The 19,036-nt window shown below is 44.7% G+C and overlaps 1 protein-coding gene across 2 annotated transcripts in view; it reads left to right on the top strand.

The window, feature by feature from the left end:
- LOC135508256 (dnaJ homolog subfamily C member 17-like) overlaps positions 1–19,036 on the top strand; it is a 59,562-nt gene that overhangs the window by 10,225 nt on the left and 30,301 nt on the right. For both annotated transcript variants that reach the window (XR_010450774.1, XM_064928320.1), the window contains exons 2-6: positions 10,623–10,692; positions 14,710–14,768; positions 14,891–14,978; positions 15,147–15,223; positions 16,839–16,965. Coding sequence is in view for 1 of the 2 variants with exons in the window: in XM_064928320.1 (XP_064784392.1) it covers positions 10,623–10,692; positions 14,710–14,768; positions 14,891–14,978; positions 15,147–15,223; positions 16,839–16,965 (421 nt within the window). In the remaining variant the exon portion in view is untranslated. The remainder of the gene's footprint in view (positions 1–10,622; positions 10,693–14,709; positions 14,769–14,890; positions 14,979–15,146; positions 15,224–16,838; positions 16,966–19,036) is intronic.

The following is a 19,036-nucleotide window of genomic DNA, read 5'->3' as shown; positions in this document are numbered from 1 at the left end:
TGGAGAGTCAAGTTCTGTGAGGTCTACTGATGGTCAGGATAGATAGTTTGCTGTAGTACGTACACAAGTGAGCGTGTGGAGACTGGAAGGCCTTAAAACTAAGTGGTGAAATCTATGAAGACAGCTACTTTGTCGCAGTTGTTTTTGCCCAATGCTACACCAGCAGGACTGCTGTTTATCATTGAGAGAGGAATTACCCCTCCAAGGACATGTTAATGTGGGCTTACCACAACTTGTAAACCATTCCCTGACGTATGCCGGCTTCCTGTTACTCCTCCTGGTTTGAATGATCTGTCGTTATCTCTGGTATCGAAATTCCTCTCATTTTGGGTTCCTGATATTATAGCCAGGGAGCTGGAGTTGGTAGCTCGGAACCTGTGGTTTATGCACATCACTGAGTGACTCGTTATCTGGAAGCAGATTTAAAAAAAAAACGTTCTCCCTAGAATTAGTATATTACCGTAATGTTCTTCTGTTTGAGTGTCCCATTTTCTGAGGGTTAGGATAATATTCCATCAATGTCCCACCAAACATACACAGAACATGGTTGCCCTGATCTTAGAATGTAACATATTAATGTTCTAGACACGTTTCATGGGAATGATGCAAGAACATTTCTGTGCATCAGTTGTCAGGAAAAAAAAGTAACATGACTAACATGTCATTGTAGATTTGCAAGCACACAGAGATAATTTCACGCAAGCACAGCTACATTTCGAGAGAGCGCAGGCAAGTATACCGAGAAATGGGAGATGCTGTGCTCTACACTTTACTTCTTGCTCTCAATTCCACTTTCTGGCCAATCAACATTTGTGTCTGAGCTCTCAACTATCTCTGTTCCTCAACATGATCCTCTGTGCCCTTAAGATTTTTATCTGAACTTAGAACTCTCTCCACCCGCGCTCAACATTATTTTCCACGTTCTTGACATGCCCCCATGCGAACTTCAAATTGTGAGACTGAAATTACACCATAGTTTTCGCTCACAAGACTGTCACTGACTGGAAGTTTTTTGTTTGTCACCCCATTCTTGGTAAACCCTAGACACTGCCGTGCGTGAAAAGCCCAGGAGGGCAGCCATTTCTGAGATACTGGATCGTTTTGCCCATTCTAACATTCAATCGAACAGTAACTGAATGCCTCAACGCCTGTCTGCCTGCTATATATAACCAGCCACGTGACTCACTATCTGTAGGAGCGATCAATTTTTGTGAATGGGGTGGTGTACCTAATAAACGGTCCGGTGAGTGTATAGTGCTAAGAATGTGACAGTAGGGTGACTCCCCTAGCCGGTCTCGAAACCAGGCCACCAGCACCAATGACTAACGCCCTAACCACTTTCCCAATAAGGGATATCTGTAGGGCATGTGCTTATTAGGCCAGTATAGTTAGGCACTGTCCAGAAGAAACCCTAACCCCTCGTCCTTGGGCACTTGTGTAGATGTAAAACAACTTGATAGATGTAAGTAATAGGGAAAATGCACTTTGAAGTGTACTTTTAACAGAGCTGAGATTTACTTAGGGAAATATTTTATTTATAATAGTGATTCAGGAGTATTATTAAAACAGGTTAATATGCCCCACCAACATTGGACAACTATACAGAATTCCCTTAAATTGCTGAAATAAGTGAATAAAATCAATGATGAGAGTATAGTCAGATTTAACTGATACCTTACATGGTGGCGTAGCATGAAGTTCAGTGTACCATGTACCATGAACCAAGAGGTTGTGAGTTCCCAACCCAGGCGAGGAGATGTTGAATAATAATTATTGATTAATTCGACATGCAAAATGCAATCATGTATATCAAAATGTGTAAAATATGTAAATTGAAAACCCATATGCATATTAACCACTGTGTGTGTGAGTATCAATAATCCTTGCTAACAGAAAAGACTAATGAATGGATCATTGGTTCACCAATCAGGGCTTTTATTGGCTCGGCAACAGTAACAAGACTGTGTGTGTGTGTGTGTGTGTGTGTGTGTGTGTGTGTGTGTGCATACATACTACAGTTCAAAAGTTTCACTTAGAAATGTCCTTGTTTTTGAAAGAAAAGCACTTTTTGTCCATTAAAATAACATCAAATTGATCAGAAATACAGTGTAGACATTGTTAATGTTGTAAATTACTATTGTAGCTGGAAACGGCTGATATTTAATGGAATATCTACATAGGCGTACAGAGGCCCATTATCTGCAACCATCACTCCTGTGTTCCAATGGCACGTTGTGTTAGCTAATCCAGTTTTATAATTTTAAAAGTGTGCATTTTGGGAGCTGAACTGCAATTATATCTTACTATTTTAATGGACAAATTTGATTTTCTTTCAAAAAGAAGAATTTCTAAGTGATTTCTAAGTGACCCCAAACTTTTGAACTGTAGTGTATATTTTTTTTATAAACATGCTTTTGCAACTTTCCCAAGAAACGGGTCTATGTTCTGTTTGTGTTTGGTTGGACATTGATGGAATATTCTCCTAACCCTCAGAACTGGACACATGAATGTTCTTGCAATGTTCCCATGAAACGTGTCTAGATTTATTAGGATCCCCGTTAGCCGACACCAATGGCGACAGCTAGTAAAGATCTTAAGTTCTGAAAACATGTTAACCACGTTCTGGATAATTTAAATTGGACATTAAGGGAATGGTCTCTTGTAAACATTCCTAGCACATCACCGGAACATTCCTATGAAATTGTTAATTAATGACCTAATGTGACTCTTAAGGGAACATTCTCTAAAGTTGTGGGAATGTTCGTTGTTAGCTTGAGCTATCACTTTTCAGCCACATCGTCATGCATATCTGCAGGGATAAACATGTGACTGTTTTACTTACTATGAGAGCAGAAGAAGGGAAAAGACTGGACCCATTTTAGGCACAAACAAATTCAATGAGATTTAGCTACTGTATGTGGCTTGCTGGTGTTATTTCTGTTGGCTAATAGAGCACAATATAGCGTGACTGTGTCCACATATAAAACAATCTAGCTGTCTGAGTTCTGTGCAGACATTCAGCAGCAGATGTCTTTGTGGATGTTATCATGACACGCAGCGATTGCATGTGGAACTCCTTCCTCTCATTCCTATCGCTCTTCGTGTCTGGCGCCCTGACTGCAGTAACATTTGGGCTCCATAGCACAAACAGCTGTAACTCATGGTACTGTAGCATAGCTAGCTGAGGGAGTGCAGGGGAATAGAGTGACACTTATCCTACCCCTGTGCTCTGCTGCCTGCATCCATGCAGAAGAAGACACTCTCCTTGGGTGGGTGGGTGGGTGGCTAACTTAGCTGGCCCTTGGCAGGCTCCACTCACGCTAATTGTATCACTGTCCCAAACAAATGTTCCTGTCAGGCGAGCTATGCTCGCTCAGTGTGCATTTTGGGAGCTGAACTGCAATTATATCTTACTAGGCAGACGCACGCACACACAGTTTCCACTCTATACCCCCATGCTCTGTAGCTCTTATCATTTTGTTTTCTTTCTCCCTTGTACTCCTTCTCCTTCTTACACTCCCTCTATCTTTTTCTCTAGCTGATCATTTCATATAAAGGCCAGATCAGTGTAATTTAGGAAGATGGCCCCATGGCAAAGCAGGCAGCTACCAAATCAACCACCCATGTGGGTTCTGTTGGGGCCCTGCTGGGGCAGTGCTGTGGTTGCTGGGGCCAGTTGTCAGCTGTAATAGTCACCACAGACTGGGGTAATGAGGACAAGGTGTGGGCATGCAGTAAAGACTGTGGCAGGCAGCGGGTGGCAGAGAGAGCTTGATTTCATCAGGCACCAACCATTGGGCTACTGTGTGCCTGCTGGTACTGCAAGTAAAGTACAGTAACCCACTGCTTAGGAGTGAGGGATGGGCTTGATTCTAGCTTGGGCCTCATTAGTCTTATGGTTCATTGGATCCTTTAAGAGGTCTTTCTCTCATAATTGATTTAGGATATCCAGCACTGGAAAAAACTGTAATGAGCGGTAGGCTCTTAGTTGGCACAGTTATTGACCCTCCTCATTCAGGGAGGACCTGCCACTCAACCTGAGATTTCTACTCTCACTTAGCACTGAATTAGCAAACTCTAAACTTGGATCCTGGTTCTACCTCAATTAGGGCTTGCGTGTTACTGCATTGATGGGAGCAATCATGTATTATTTAACTAAATTCTGAGCTGGGGGAGCAGTATTCATGTGCCAGCGGTAGATGAGGGATAGAGAGATGAGGCAGGGGGGGGTACACATTCACCAAATGGGCTGTTATTAATACAGAGGGGATCTCTTCCTCCCCCAGGGAGGTGAGGTAGCCACTCTCGGGGGGATTTGATTGACTGGCGGTGTTACAATTTCGAGCTTGAATTATTTTCAGCACAGCGGCCTTGTTGCCTGGTTGCACTTGTTTAAAAGCTCTTTAGATGTCCAGACAGCTGGAGAAACCTACTTTGACCTTACACAATGACAGAGACACGTAATCCTATTAAATTGGTCTGATGAAGGCAAACTCTGCTATGTGAGTTGAAGACACGACCTGACCTCTTCAGCTGGCCGGGTGTTTCTCTTGGGCAGTGGCAGTGCTGTGTAACTCAGGAGCTCCTCATGTCGCTCATCTCGCTGCTCAACAGGACATCTGCCGCTGACTCACTCCTCGGCTGAGGCAATGTGCTGAACTCTGTGAAACAGATTATGAGGAGAGGAAGGGGTGGTCCAAGAGAGGGGAAGAGACAAAAAAAGGCAGCAGACCAGAAAGTGACTGACTGATTAGTAGAGGAAAGGAAAGAGAATTGTCACTGGAAGATAGAGCTGGGTGATATGGACGAAAATCTGTATCTCAATAAATTGTCTAAATTGATGAGATAATGATAAATAGAATAATTTTAAAACATTAATTTACATCTGTTTAATTTTTTTTGTATTATCCTTTAATTAAACTACTACTACTAGTTTGATGGTTGTAGCCATCAATTGTTCCATTAACATCACACACATTAGCAAATTTACTTAATTTCAAGCTTCACATTTCTCTAGTATAGGCTACTTATTGTAATGAATGATATCAGCAAAATGCCTGCGATAAGTGGTCGGTGTCGATAGTTTTCAGTTTATCCCAGTTTTACTGGAAGTCCAGAGTCAGAGGAGAGGGTGTAGGAGGCTGAGGGGGAAGTGTTGCTGCTTGAAATAGTTCCACAGACCTGCATATAACTGTATGTAGTATTCTCTCCTGAATGAAGGGCTGTAAGAATGTGTGGCTTCACAACGCCATCCTACTGAACTGGTTCAAAAGTCACCATTAGGAGAGAGATGCGCGTCTGCTGTTTACTCTGTCAGCTCTGCCAGCTCTGCCCCCATCCACCTCTGGACAGCACACCAGGTCCAGGTCAAACCCAGACTACCTCAGGCCAGGGGAGGCTCATATCAGATAGTTAATAAAATGTCTTCTCTAACTGCTGATGTAAACTCAGCAAAAAAAGAAACGCCCCTTTTTCAGGACCCTGTCAAAGATCATTTGTAAAAATCCAAGTAACTTCACAGATATTCATTGTAAAGGGTTTAAACACTGTTTCCCTTGCTCTTTCAATGAACCATAAACAATTAATGTACATGCATCTGTGGAACGGTCGTTAAGACACTAACGACTGGTGGGCAATTAAGGTCACAGTTATGAAAACTTAGGACACTAAAGAGGCCTTTCTACTGACTCTGAAAAACACCAAAGTAATGATGCCCAGGGTCCCTGCTCATCTGCGTGAACGTGCCTTAGGCATGCTGCAAGGAGGCATGAGGACTGCTGATGTAACCAGGGCAATAAATTGCAATGTCCGTACTGTGAGACGCCTAAGTGAGCGCTACAGGGAGACGGGACGGACAGCTGATCATCCTCACAGTGGCAGACCACGTGTAACAACACCAGCACAGGATTGGTACATCCAAACATCACACCTGCGGGACAGGTACAGGATGGCAACAACAACTGCCCGAGTTACACCAGGAACGCGCAATCTGTCCATCAGTGCTCAGACTGTTTGCAATAGGCTGAGAGAGGCTGGACTGTGGCCTTGTAGGCCTGTTGTAAGGCAGGTCCTCATCAGACATCACCGGCAACAATGCCGCCTATGGGCACAAACCCACCGTCGCTGGACCAGACAGGACTGGCAAAAGTGCTCTTCACTGACGAGTCGCGGTTTTGTCTCACCAGGGGTGATGGTCGGATTTGCGTTTTTCATCGAAGGAATGAATGTTACACCGAGGCCTGTACACTGGAGCGAGATCGATTTGGAGGTGGAGGGTCCATCATGAATGATCTGGGGAGGTGTGTCACAGCATCATTGGACTGAGCTTGTTGTCATTGCAGGCAATCTTAACGCTGTGCGTTACAGGGAAGACATCTTCTTCCCTCATGTGGTACCCTTCCTGTAGGCTCATCCTGACATGACCCTCCAGCATGACAAGAATGAACCTCGAGCAATACTGCTCGTTCTGTGCGTGATTTCATGCAAGACGGGAATGTCAGTGTTCTGTCATGGCCAGCGAAGAGCCTTGATCTCAATTCTATTGAGCATGTCTGGGACCTGTTGGATTGGAGGGTGAGGACTAGGGGCATTCCTCCCAGAAATGTCCGGGAACTTGCAGGTGCCTTGTTCTCCTTCTTAAATCAAATCAAATCTAAATCAAATCAAATTTATTTGTCACATACACATGGTTAGCAGATGTTAATGCGAGTGTAGCGAAATGCTTGTGCTTCCAGTTCCGACAATGCAGTAATAACCAACAAGTAATCTAACTAACAATTCCAAAACTAATTTCTTATACACAGTGTAAGGGGATAAAGAATATGTACATAAAGATATGAATGAGTGATGGTGCAGAGCAGCATAGGCAAGATACAGTAGATGGTATTGAGTACAGTATATACATATGAGATGAGTATGTAAACAAAGTGGCATAGTTAGAGTGGCTAGTGATACATGTATTACATAAGGATGCAGTAGATGATATAGAGTACAGTATGTACGTATACATATGAGATGAATAATGTAGGGTATGTAAACATGATATTAGGTAGCATTGTTTAAAGTGGCTAGTGATATATTTTACATCCTTTCCCATCAATTCCCATTATTGAAGTGGCTCAAGTTGAGTCAGTGTGTTGGCAGTAGCCACTCAATGTTAGTGGTTGCTGTTTAACAGTCTGATGGCCTTGAGATAGAAGCTGTTTTTCAGTCTCTCGGTCCCAGCTTTGATGCACCTGTATTGACCTCGCCTTCTGGATGATAGCGGGGTGAACAGGCAGTGGCTCGGGTGGGTGTTGTCCTTGATGATCTTTATGGCCTTCCTGTAATATCGGGTGGTGTAGGTGTCCTGGAGGGCAGGTAGTTTGCCCTCGGTGATACGTTGTGCAGACCTCACTACCCTCTGGAGAGCCTTACGGTTGTGGGCGGAGCGGTTGCCGTACCAGGCGGTGATACAGCCCGCCAGGATGCTCTCGATTGTGCATCTGTAGAAGTTTGTGAGTGCTTTTGGTGACAAGCCGAATTTCTTCAGCCTCCTGAGGTTGAAGAGACGCTGCTGCGCCTTCTTCACGATGCTGTCTGTGTGAGTGGACCAATTCAGTTTGTCTATGATGTGTATGCCGAGGAACTTAAAACTTCCTACCCTCTCCACTACTGTTCCATCGATGTGGATAGGGGGGTGTTCCCTCTGCTGTTTCCTGAAGTCCACAATCATCTCCTTAGTTTTGTTGACGTTGAGTGTGAGGTTATTGTCCTGACACCACACTCCGAGGGCCCTCACCTCCTCCCTGTAGGCCGTCTCGTCGTTGTTGGTAATCAAGCCTACCACTATTGTGTCGTCCGCAAACTTGATGATTGAGTTGGAGGCGTGCGTTGCCGCGCAGTCGTGGGTGAATAGGGAGTACAGGACAGGGCTCAGAACGCACCCTTGTGGGGCCCCAGTGTTGAGGATCAGCGGGGTGGAGATGTTGTTGCCTACCCTCACCACCTGGGGGCGGCCCGTCAGGAAGTCCAGTACCCAGTTGCACAGGGTGGGGTCGAGACCCAGGGTCTCGAGCTTGATGACGAGCTTGGAGGGTACTATGGTGTTAAATGCCGAGCTGTAGTCGATGAACAGCATTCTCACATAGGTATTCCTCTTGTCCAGATGGGTTCGGGCAGTGTGCAGTGTGGTTGAGATTGCGTCGTCTGTGGACCTATTTGGGCGGTAAGCAAATTGGAGTGGGTCTAGGGTGTCAGGTAGGGTGGAGGTGATATGGTCCTTGACTCGTCTCTCAAAGCACTTCATGATGACAGAAGTGAGTGCTACGGGGTGGTAGTCGTTTAGCTCAGTTACCTTAGCTTTCTTGGGAACAGGAACAATGGTGGCCCTCTTGAAGCATGTGGGAACAGCAGACTGGTATAGGGATTGATTGAATATGTCCATAAACACACCAGCCAGCTGGTCTGCGCATGCTCTGAGGGTGCGGCTGGGGATGCCGTCTGGGCCTGTAGCCTTGCGAGGGTTAACACGTTTAAATGTTTTACTCACCTCGGCTGCAGTGAAGGAGAGACCGCATGTTTCCGTTGCAGGCCGTGTCAGTGGCACTGTATTGTCCTCAAAGCGGGCAAAAAAGTTATTTAGTCTGCCTGGGAGCAAGACATCCTGGTCCGTGACTGAGCTGGATTTCTTCTTGTAGTCTGTGATTGACTGTAGACCCTGCCACATACCTCTTGTGTCTGAGCCGTTGAATTGAGATTCTACTTTGTCTCTATACTGACACTTAGCTTGTTTGATAGCCTTACGGAGGGAATAGCTGCACTGTTTGTATTCGGTCATATTACCATCTTACCCTCCCTCTATCTTTTTCTCTAGCCGTTAATTTCCTAAAGCCAGATCAGTGTAATTAAGGAGGATGGCGGAAGAGTGGGGTAACATCTCACAGCAAGAACTGGCAAATCTGGTGCAGTCCATGAGAAGATGTACTTAATGCAGCTGGTGGTCACACCATATACTGACTGTTACTTTTGATTTTGACCCCACCCCCCCTTCTGTTCAGAGACACATTATTCCATTTCTGTTAGTCACATGTCTGTGGAACCTGTTCAGTTTATGTCTCAGTTGTTGAATTTTGTGTTCATACAAATATTTATACATGTTAAGTTTGCTGAAAATAAACGCAGTTAACTGTGAGAGGACATTTATTTTTTTGCTGAGTTTATTACCATATCCTTTTCAGTTCACTAACAGTCAGTCAGTCAGTTGGTCGGTCTGCACAGTATGTTCTGGCACATTCCTGTTAGTGCAAAACAATAGACACACGGGGAAATGTTGCATTTGCCGGGGTAGATGGCATCCAATGCAAAAGTTCCAGGCCTGCAGAACAGAAAGGAGTCCCTGATCTATCCAGTTCCAATGGACAGGATCTGATTGATTGGCAGCAAGGGTGAGAGGAGGTGAAAGAGGGGAGGTGAAAGCATGCAGAATGCTGGCAGGGCTGATTACTAGTGAGGTCTGTACTGAGGATAGAGGAGTGGTTTGAAAAGCTGGGTGCTCTGCACTTCCTGTCTCTTCAGAGAGCTGCTCTCTCTCTCTCTCTCTCTCTCTCTCAATATGCCCTACTTCCTCGCTGGAGGAGTAGACTTCCCCTAATGAAAAACATGTCATTAACTCGTGCAGAAGGGCCGAAGAAACGCGGTTAACATTCCAGAGAACAACAGAGTAAAAAAAAAAAAAAAGGAATAAAACCTCACTTAAGATTGCAATGCTCAAGTATTGTTTTGTTTCCTAATTTGGTCGCTCATATTTTAAAATGTTTTGGCTTGAGACCCAAGATATGAATGGCTGCCTTCCCAATTTCGTGATGACAATGGCACGCTGTTTGTATGTTATTGTAACTTTTTTTTCCTGGCCCCAATGAAGCTAATCTCATCCTCTCCTGCCGACACAGTCCACATTTATCCTTCTTGAAAAAGCATTGTCAGCATAAAGGTGACAGCAGTCAAGTCAATCTTTATTTAAAGTACATTATCACAAGCACAGCAAAGGATGGGTGCAGATATTGATGGGGCCCCCCAGTGAAATTGAACCTAAACTCCCTATCAACCACTGAACACTTTTCCACCCCCTGTTGTTTTATCAATCTTTCACTATTTTTATTATGTTTCCAGGGGACCATAATTTTTATGCACATTTATGTTTCGTGCCAGTGATGGCATGCAAAAGAGTAATTGGTGTTGGAGATATATTTCAGCGATTCTAGATTGCCAAGCTGCATACAGCGGTTTAGAATATTCAGGAAAAACAACCCTGTAGGCGTTATTTTGAAACAACAACAGTATACAGTCGCTACCACAAAGTCCAACAATGCTGAAAAAAATGAAGAACTAACTGTATGCATCTACAAAAATATTCATCCACTCTAGGGACAGGTTTTTTTCGCTGGAGGTTATTGGACAAGGGTGACTTGTTTTTTGACTGGAAAATTCACCACAGATAAACATTTTTATAGTTTCAATAGACATCTGAACATAGTGAACTGGGACATAACAATGAGAATAATAATGTGCTGACCTAAGTCCATGCATACTGAAAAAGTAAATACTCAATAACTCTGATTTAACTTTCCCATTTTCTCCTGTAGATCAAGAAAGCCTACCGACAGAAAGCCTTGACATGCCATCCAGACAAGAACCCAGACAACCCAAAAGCAGGTTAGTGAAAAAGACATGGCACAAGTAAAGCTTAGGTTACAATGCCCATTTCTCCTCACCTTGTATGTCGGCTTTCTTCCTCTGTAGATGATTGTAAAACCTGAACACCATCATCACCAGCCACATCCATGATTCTGACCAGACGCACATTGAGAGAATAGCGTGTGTTCAGTGTCTTGTATTACTAGGAGGTTAAGATGGATATTCATGTCCTGTGTGCAGTGTCCCTGTCAACAGGGACCATGCTGAAGTCTCCTCTTTAAAGCCTCACCCTAAAGGTGTCAGCAAGCTTCATTTCGGCTGGTGCCTAGCCAAGCCCAGCAAACCGAATGACTCGTTTCCTTGCAGACTCCCTTAAAACACCTTGCCTTGAAAAATGAGAAAAAAGTGGCAATAATAACGTGTGTCCAGTTTCAGACGCTGTAGCCAGTATACACTTCCTCATAATAGTCAGAATTAATAACTCAATAAATCTGTTATTAATCTTGACGGTTTTTGCTGAGGAGATCTTGGTCGCGCAATTTTGCATCCGACTAGGATGTTTGGTGCAATATTTCTCAAGTGAAAAAATGTGCATGAAGATGAGTTGTCTCTTGTTGAAAATATGATGCTGCAACCGACCATTCTTTACTGTAGGGATGGTGTAAATTTCCTCTAGATGTGACGCTTGGCATTCAGGCCAATAGTTACATCTTGGTTTCATCAGACCAGAGAATTTTGTTTCTCATGGTCTGAGTGTCTTTAGGTGACTTTTGTTAAACCCCAAGCGAGCAGTCATGTGCCTTCTACTGAGGAGTAGCTTCCATCTGGCCACTCTAACATAAAGGCCTGATTGGTGGAGTGCTGCAGAGATGGTTGTCCTTCTGGAAGGTTCTCCCATCTCCACAGAGGAACTCTTGAGCTCTGTCAGAGTGACCATCAGGTACTTGTTCACCTCCCTGACCAAGGTCCTTCTCCCCCGATTGCTCAGTTTGGCCGGGTGGCCAGCTCTAGGAAGAGTCTTGGTGGTTCCAAACTTTTTCCATTTTAAGAATGATTGAGGCTACTGTGTTCTTGGGGACATTCAGTGCTGCAGACAATTTTTGGTACCCTTCCCCAGATCTGTGCCTCGACATGATCTTGTCTCTGACCTCTACGGACAATTCCTTCGACCTCATGGCTTGGTTTTTGCTCTGACATGTACTGTCAAATGTGGGACCTTATATAGGCAGGTGGGACCTTATATAGGCAGCCTTTTCTAAAAAATGTCCAATTAATTGAATTTACCACAGTTGGACTCCCAAGTTGTAGAAACATCTCAAAGATGATCAATGGAAACAGGATGCATCTGAGCTCAATTTTGTGTCTCATAGCAAAGGGTCTGAATACTTATGTAAATAAGTTATTTGTGTTTTCTAAAAACCTGTTTATGCTTTGTCATTATGGGATATTGTGTGTAGATTGCTGAGGATTTTTAAATGTATCCATTTTAGTATATGTCTGTAACAACATGTTAGTCAAGGGTCTGAATACTTTCCGAAGGCACTGTATGCACAAACTGTTCCGAACTGTTTCGTTTGGGAAGCATGAGGACGCCTTAACCCTTGACTAGATTACGTAGGGCGGCAGGTAGTCTAGTGGTTAGAGTGTTGGACTTGTAACTGAAAGGTTGCAAGACCGAATCCCCGAGCTGACAAGGTAAAAATCTGTTGTTCTGCCCCTGAACAAGGCAGTTAACCCACTGTTCCTAGGCCGTCATTGAAAATAAGAATTTGTTCTTAACTGACTTGCCTAGTTAAATAAAGGTAAAATAAAAAAACCTCTACAGTCTGCTCCCCTCTGTGCCATGCTGCCAGACAGGCCGGCCACAGGCCTCTACAGACCGGCTAAGCAGAGGAGAGCCTTTCCACAAGCCCTCCAGCTACCTGGGCCAGTCCCAGCCAGACAGTATGACCAGTATGTTTGGGACAATATCCAATATCGCGATACTTGTTAGTTTTGTGACAAGGAAACAAAACACTTCGGATTTAACTTTGTAAAATAAAAACAGCCCTAAAAAACAGCCCTAATGTTGGAAACAAACATTATGTTGTCATCCAAAGTCACATTTATTTTCCAAGCTATAGCACACTATTTTAAATACAGCAGGTTTTTAACGGACCAAAAAGTTTTTCATTTATGCCATGGAAGAAGTATCGCAATACTGGTATCGTCCCAGCCATAATGCGCGGCCTGTAACCAACAAACATGTCAACAATCAGTTTTGGAAATTTCTATATAATTCTATGTCAGGTGAAAAAAGAAAGGCACCCTGGAAAAGGCCCATTTGTGAGGCATGTTTTCAAGTGAGGTTTGTGCAGTTGCTGGATGCCTTTTAACTCTTCCTGATTTAAGTAATAAATGGGAAACAATGGGGTAATAGGGGACTGAGTGGCATAAAATCGCTCTGTTTTCACAGAAATGGAAAGTAGATGGTGAGGAATATGCACTTTCACATCACATGCAGTGATTTATCCACTCACATGAGAGGGTAAGAGCCCTGACACTATAGCCCGAAGTGGGATGGTGGGGGGGTGTTGAGGTGAGGTGGGGGTCTTCTTCCATCCCCACCTTTATATATGCACCCTCTGTGCTGTGACAGTCTGAGCTGCACAGGCCAATGATTCAGCTAGCTCTATTCCATGTGCGTAGGTAAGTTGACCCGTCCACTTGCCACTTTCCTCACAGGGAGTAAAAGTATATGCGTGTTAGATAGAAGAAGAAAAAAACTCCCATAATTGAGTGATTAAGCTGGAGCAGTAGAGTGCGGTAATGGGGCCGGTTATGGGTTGGGGGTTTGCGGTTCTGGGTCTGGGGCTGGAAGGTTGGATAGAGGCGAGCACCAGAGGTTTGCGTGGTACTCTTGATTGGCCCCGTGTCCCCTTAGGGCTCCCTAATGGGAGATGGATTGAGAGGCCCGGGTGGGTTTGTGGGAAAAGTGCGGGTGGATCATTAGAGGAACCCGTTTTTGTGAGACTCCAGGCACATTTTATTGCAGGAAATGTCTCCGTTTATCTCAGCCCCGGGTCCCGCGTTGGCACAGAGACGCCACACAGAGCACACGCTGGCTTGTTTCTTAACCCGGCCTCGTTTCCGTCCTTTCCTCCACACTCCACCAAGTCTCTCCTCCTCTGACCTCCCCCTGCGTGTTAGCACCTCACTATCATTACCTTGTATTGTTAGCCTTTGTTCCATTTGGTTGTTGTTTTTAAAGCTAACATTCTACACATACACTACAGTCCCCTCGATCACATCTTACATTTAAGTCCTCACTGAGCAGGAATATGAGATTGTATATGTTTCAATGTACAGGTAACTGACAAAATAAAGGAAACACCAAAAGTGTTTATATAGGGTGTTGTGCCACCACAAGCTGCCAGACCACATTCATGGGTGCCTTGGCGTAGATTCTACAAGTGTCTGGAACTCTTTTGGAGGGATGCGACAATTCTTTCCACGAGAAATTCCATAATTTGGTGTTTTGTTGATGGTGATGGAAAATGCTGTCCCAGGCGCTGCTTCAGAATCTCCCATTACACACACACACACACACACACACACACACACACACACACACACACACACACACACACACACACACACACACACACACACACACACACACACACACACACACACACACACACACACACACACACACACTTTCATCCCCCTATGCTCCTTTGAGACCCCTCTTTCAAAGTCACTGAGCTCTCTTTTTCTATCCAGCTCTCTTTTTCTATCCAGCCATTTTTATACATTACCCTAAGCATGATGGGATGTTAATTACTTAATTCATTCAGAAACCACACCTGTGTGGAAGCACATGCTTTTACTCATTTACTCAAGTGTTTTTTTTATTTTGGCAGTTATCTGTAAGTACAGCGCAGTATGTATAAATGAACATAGAAAGCAAAACAATCACTTATAAAAAGCCCGGCTAAAAAGGTGGCTTTTCGAAAGTGATTTATGACAGTGTCCTTGGTGTTTGCTCCCCAGCTGATCTCTTCCACCAGCTGTCCCAGGCCCTAGAGGTGCTGACTGATGCTGCTGCCAGGGTAAGACTTCTGTCCTTTCTGTCTGTCTGACACACACACCATCCATACCATCACCAGACCCTCTTTCTCTCTTCTCTCCAACTGTTCATCACATCAAACTGTCCTCCTCTCCTCTGTGTCAGGCTGCTTACGATAAGATATGCGCTGCCAAGAAACAAGCGGAGGAGAGAAACAACAAGCTAGATGCTAAGAGGAAGAAGATCAAGCTAGGTGAGCCCTCAGACCTATGCCTACTACAACTCAACAACTCTTCCCCTAAAAACACAAGACTGGCTATCAGGATGATGCTAACTGTCTGTGTGTGTGTGTGTGTGTGTGTGTGTGTGTGTGTGTGTGTGCGCACGCGTGTGTGTTACTGTGTGTGTACGATTTTCACAGACTTGGAGGCCAGGGAACGCCAAGCTGAGGCACATAGTGCAGAGCAGTTCGAAAACACCAGAACACTAGAGGAGGAGGTAAGAAAGACGCAACTTCACAGCATCCTAGTTTCCTACTCTGACCCCAGAACTGATCATACAGGCACGGTTCACTTTCAATGTCAATCCCTCAACCAGACACATGGGCATAGAGCAGTGAGGTAGATAAAACCATTCCAGGCATCCTGGAGAATGGATAAAGTAGAACGGATGCTTAGCTCACCCTAACTCCAAAACGCTGCACCACACACAGTCAGCCCTAGAGTACAACTGTTCCAATCACTGGCTTAGTGAAGGTAAGACATACACAGCCATCTCTACTCTCCTCGACCCTCTCACACAGCCACCTCTACTCTCCTCGACCCTCTCACACAGCCACCCCTACTCTCCTCGACCCTCTCACACAGCCACCTCTACTCTCCTTGACCCTCTCACACAGCCACCTCTACTCTCCTCGACCCTCTCACACAGCCACCTCTACTCTCCTCGACCCTCTCACACAGCCACTCTACTCTCCTCGACCCACACACAGCCACCCCTACTCTCCTCGACCCTCTCACACAGCCACCCCTACTCTCCTCGACCCTCTCACACAGCCACCCCTACTCTCCTCGACCCTCTCACACAGCCACCCCTACTCTCCTCGACCCTCTCACACAGCCACCCCTACTCTCCTCGACCCTCTCACACAGCCACCCCTACTCTCCTCGACCCTCTCACACAGCCACCCCTACTCTCCTCGACCCTCTCACACAGCCACCCCTACTCTCCTCGACCCTCTCACACAGCCACCCCTCTCTCCTCGACCCTCTCACACAGCCACCTCTCCTCGACCCTCTCACACAGCCACCCCTACTCTCCTCGACCCTCTCACACAGCCACCTCTCCTCGACCCTCTCACACAGCCACCTCTGCTCGACCCTCTCACACAGCCACCTCTCCTCGACCCTCTCACACAGCCACTTCTACTCTCCTCGACCCGTCTCAGCCCTCAATTGATTAACCTTTTATAACGCACGCTTTCACAGGTTTCCTTTGATTGACCTTGAAATTCACTAAAGATTCGAGCAAATAATGGCCAAATCGGAAAGATAGGTAGGAGCAAGCCCATGTAATGCTTTGTAGGTTAGCAGTAAAACCTTGAAATCAGCCCTTGCCTTAACAGGAAGCCAGTGTCGAGAGGCTAGAACTTGAGTAATATGATCAAATTTTTGTTGGTTCTAGATTCATTGCCATATCATTATTGATACACTTTGCTCGTGAAGTCAATGATAAATAAAAGGTTTGGGATGCTTTTCATTTGAGTCATGATGATTTGCACTCAACCTGTTAAATGCATGCAATTATGGACCATGTTTTGTGACTGACTGGGAGTGATCACCAGTGGGTGGCAGTATTCTATTCTAACTATAGTAATGAACTAGTGGTACTGCACATTTGCTGGTGTTACTGCAGTTCATATGGTCGTGGATTACTGTCCAACCAAGTAAAAGACCACGATGCCTAATAGGCATAGTAAAAGCGCTGATTCTTTATGATTTAAAGGACAAAATTGATCCTCCTACTCTGAGACACTTTGTGAATACTGGCCCAGAACCTATCCTTGAGAGAAGGATGTTCCTTGTTGTTAACCATGTGGTAATTGTCCTGTCAGATTGCCCGTCTGCGAGAGGAGGGCTCCAGGCAGCTGCAGGAGGAACAGAAGCTGATCAAAGAACAGATCCAGATGGAGAGAGAAGCACAGCTCCACAACACAGGCACAGCAGACTACACAGCTACAGGTACACTACTCAACCACACCAGTCACTCAACATCGCAGTACATTTTACTACCTTGTTACCCACAGAGTTTGGATTACAATGTTCATTCTACTTCTATGGCTGGCACACTTACCATATAACTGTGTAACCGACGGTTATGGATGAAGACTGTCATGAAAATAAAATAACTATCATAAAATGATAAAATCAATATTTTTGTAACTAATAGCTGACTGAAAACGGGACGGCCAGGCATTCGTGCCGTTGAGTCCGTTTCTGGAATAACACTCTTAACAACATGATGAAACTTTGTTGCTCCTTGCTGAAACAAGCAAGGTTCTGAAGCAAATGATTAATAGAATGGGCTTGGAATCTCTCACCCTGGCAAGGGCCACCGACCAAAAAAATGTCATTCCATGACTAGGGCTGTTTCGGTGACCGTATTACTGACACACCGGAGGTCACAAGTCATGAAGGCAGTCAAATTCCACATGACCGTTTAGTCACGGTAATACTGTGATAGTAATACTGTGATAATACTGTGATAGTCTCAGAGGTCCGTTAAAAGCGCAGAGAGCATCATGAAGAACAAGGAACACACCAGGCAGGTCCGAGATAATGTTGTGAAGAAGTTTAAAGCCGGATTTGGATACAAAAAGATTTCCCAAGCTTTAAACATCCCAAGGAGCACTGTGCAAGCGATAATATTGAAATGGAAGGAGTATCAGACCACTGCAAATCTACCAAGACCTGGCCGTCCCTCTAAACTTTCAGCTCATACAAGGAGAAGACTGATCAGAGATGCAGCCAAGAGGCCCATGATCACTCTGGATGAACTGCAGAGATCTACAGCTGAGGTGGGAGACTCTGTCCATAGGACCACAATCAGTCGTATATTGCACATATTTGCAACAATGCAAAACGTAAAAGCAACACAGCGCATCACCTTGAACACACCATCCCCACTGTCAAACATGGTGGTGGCAGCATCATGGTTTGGGCCTGCTTTTCTTCAGCAGGGACAGGGAAGATGGTTAAAATTGATGGGAAGATGGATGGAGCCAAATACAGGACCATTCTGGAAGAAAACCTGATGGAGTCTGCAAAAGACCTGGGACTGGGACGGAGATTTGTCTTCCAACAAGACAATGATCCAAAACATAAAGCAAAATCTACAATGGAATGGTTCAAAAATAAACATATCCAGGTGTTAGAATGGCCAAGTCAAAGTCCAGACCTGAATCCAATCAAGAATCTGTGGAAAGAACTGAAAACTGCTGTTCACAAATGTTCTCCATCCAACCTCACTGAGCTCGAGCTGTTTTGCAAGGAGGAATGGGAAAAAATTTCAGTCTGTCGATGTGCAAAACTGATAGAGACATACCCCAAGCGACTTACAGCTGTAATCGCAGCAAAAGGTGGCGCTACAAAGTATTAACTTAAGGGGGCTGAATAATTTTGCACTGCCAATTTTTCAGTTTTTGATTTGTTAAAAAAGTTTGAAATATCCAATAAATGTTGTTCCACTTCATGATTGTGTCCCACTTGTTGTTGATTCTTCACAAAAAAATACAGATTTATATCTTTATGTTTGAAGCCTGAAATGTGGCAAAAGTTCGCAAAGTTCAAGGGGGCCAAATACTTTCGCAAGGCACTGTATGTTTACCATGTCGGCTTTCGGTTACTAGTCCAACTCTCCAACCACTAAGCTACCTGCCATCAACCCCTTGAACGGCTATTACAGAGACCAAGGTCCAAGGTTGACCATTGGCTGGCCAATTACTGTTGTCCAAAATTCCATGTCTATCACCGCCTTATCTACTACCTCTAATTATATGCTGTTGCACATGGTGCTGTCTGTCAGACCCACTGCAAAGTCTGTCTACTGAACTAGGCTAGTCAACAGGGCAGTGAGCGGCCAGTTGGCCAGATATTACACAGTACACAGCTTGTCTGGACAGAACAACAACGGCATGTTCTTTGACTTTTTAAAATATGTTATGTTTCTTAGGAACACAACTGTTTGGACTATTTGTAGGAAAGGCCTATTTTTGTTCATTAGCAAAGAAATAACCTGGCTGCATAATACAGA

This window comes from Oncorhynchus masou, chromosome 21 (assembly GCF_036934945.1).
Source record: "Oncorhynchus masou masou isolate Uvic2021 chromosome 21, UVic_Omas_1.1, whole genome shotgun sequence".
In the NCBI taxonomy this organism is placed as follows: domain Eukaryota; kingdom Metazoa; phylum Chordata; class Actinopteri; order Salmoniformes; family Salmonidae; genus Oncorhynchus; species Oncorhynchus masou.
This window is presented reverse-complemented; position numbering and strand designations above follow the sequence as displayed.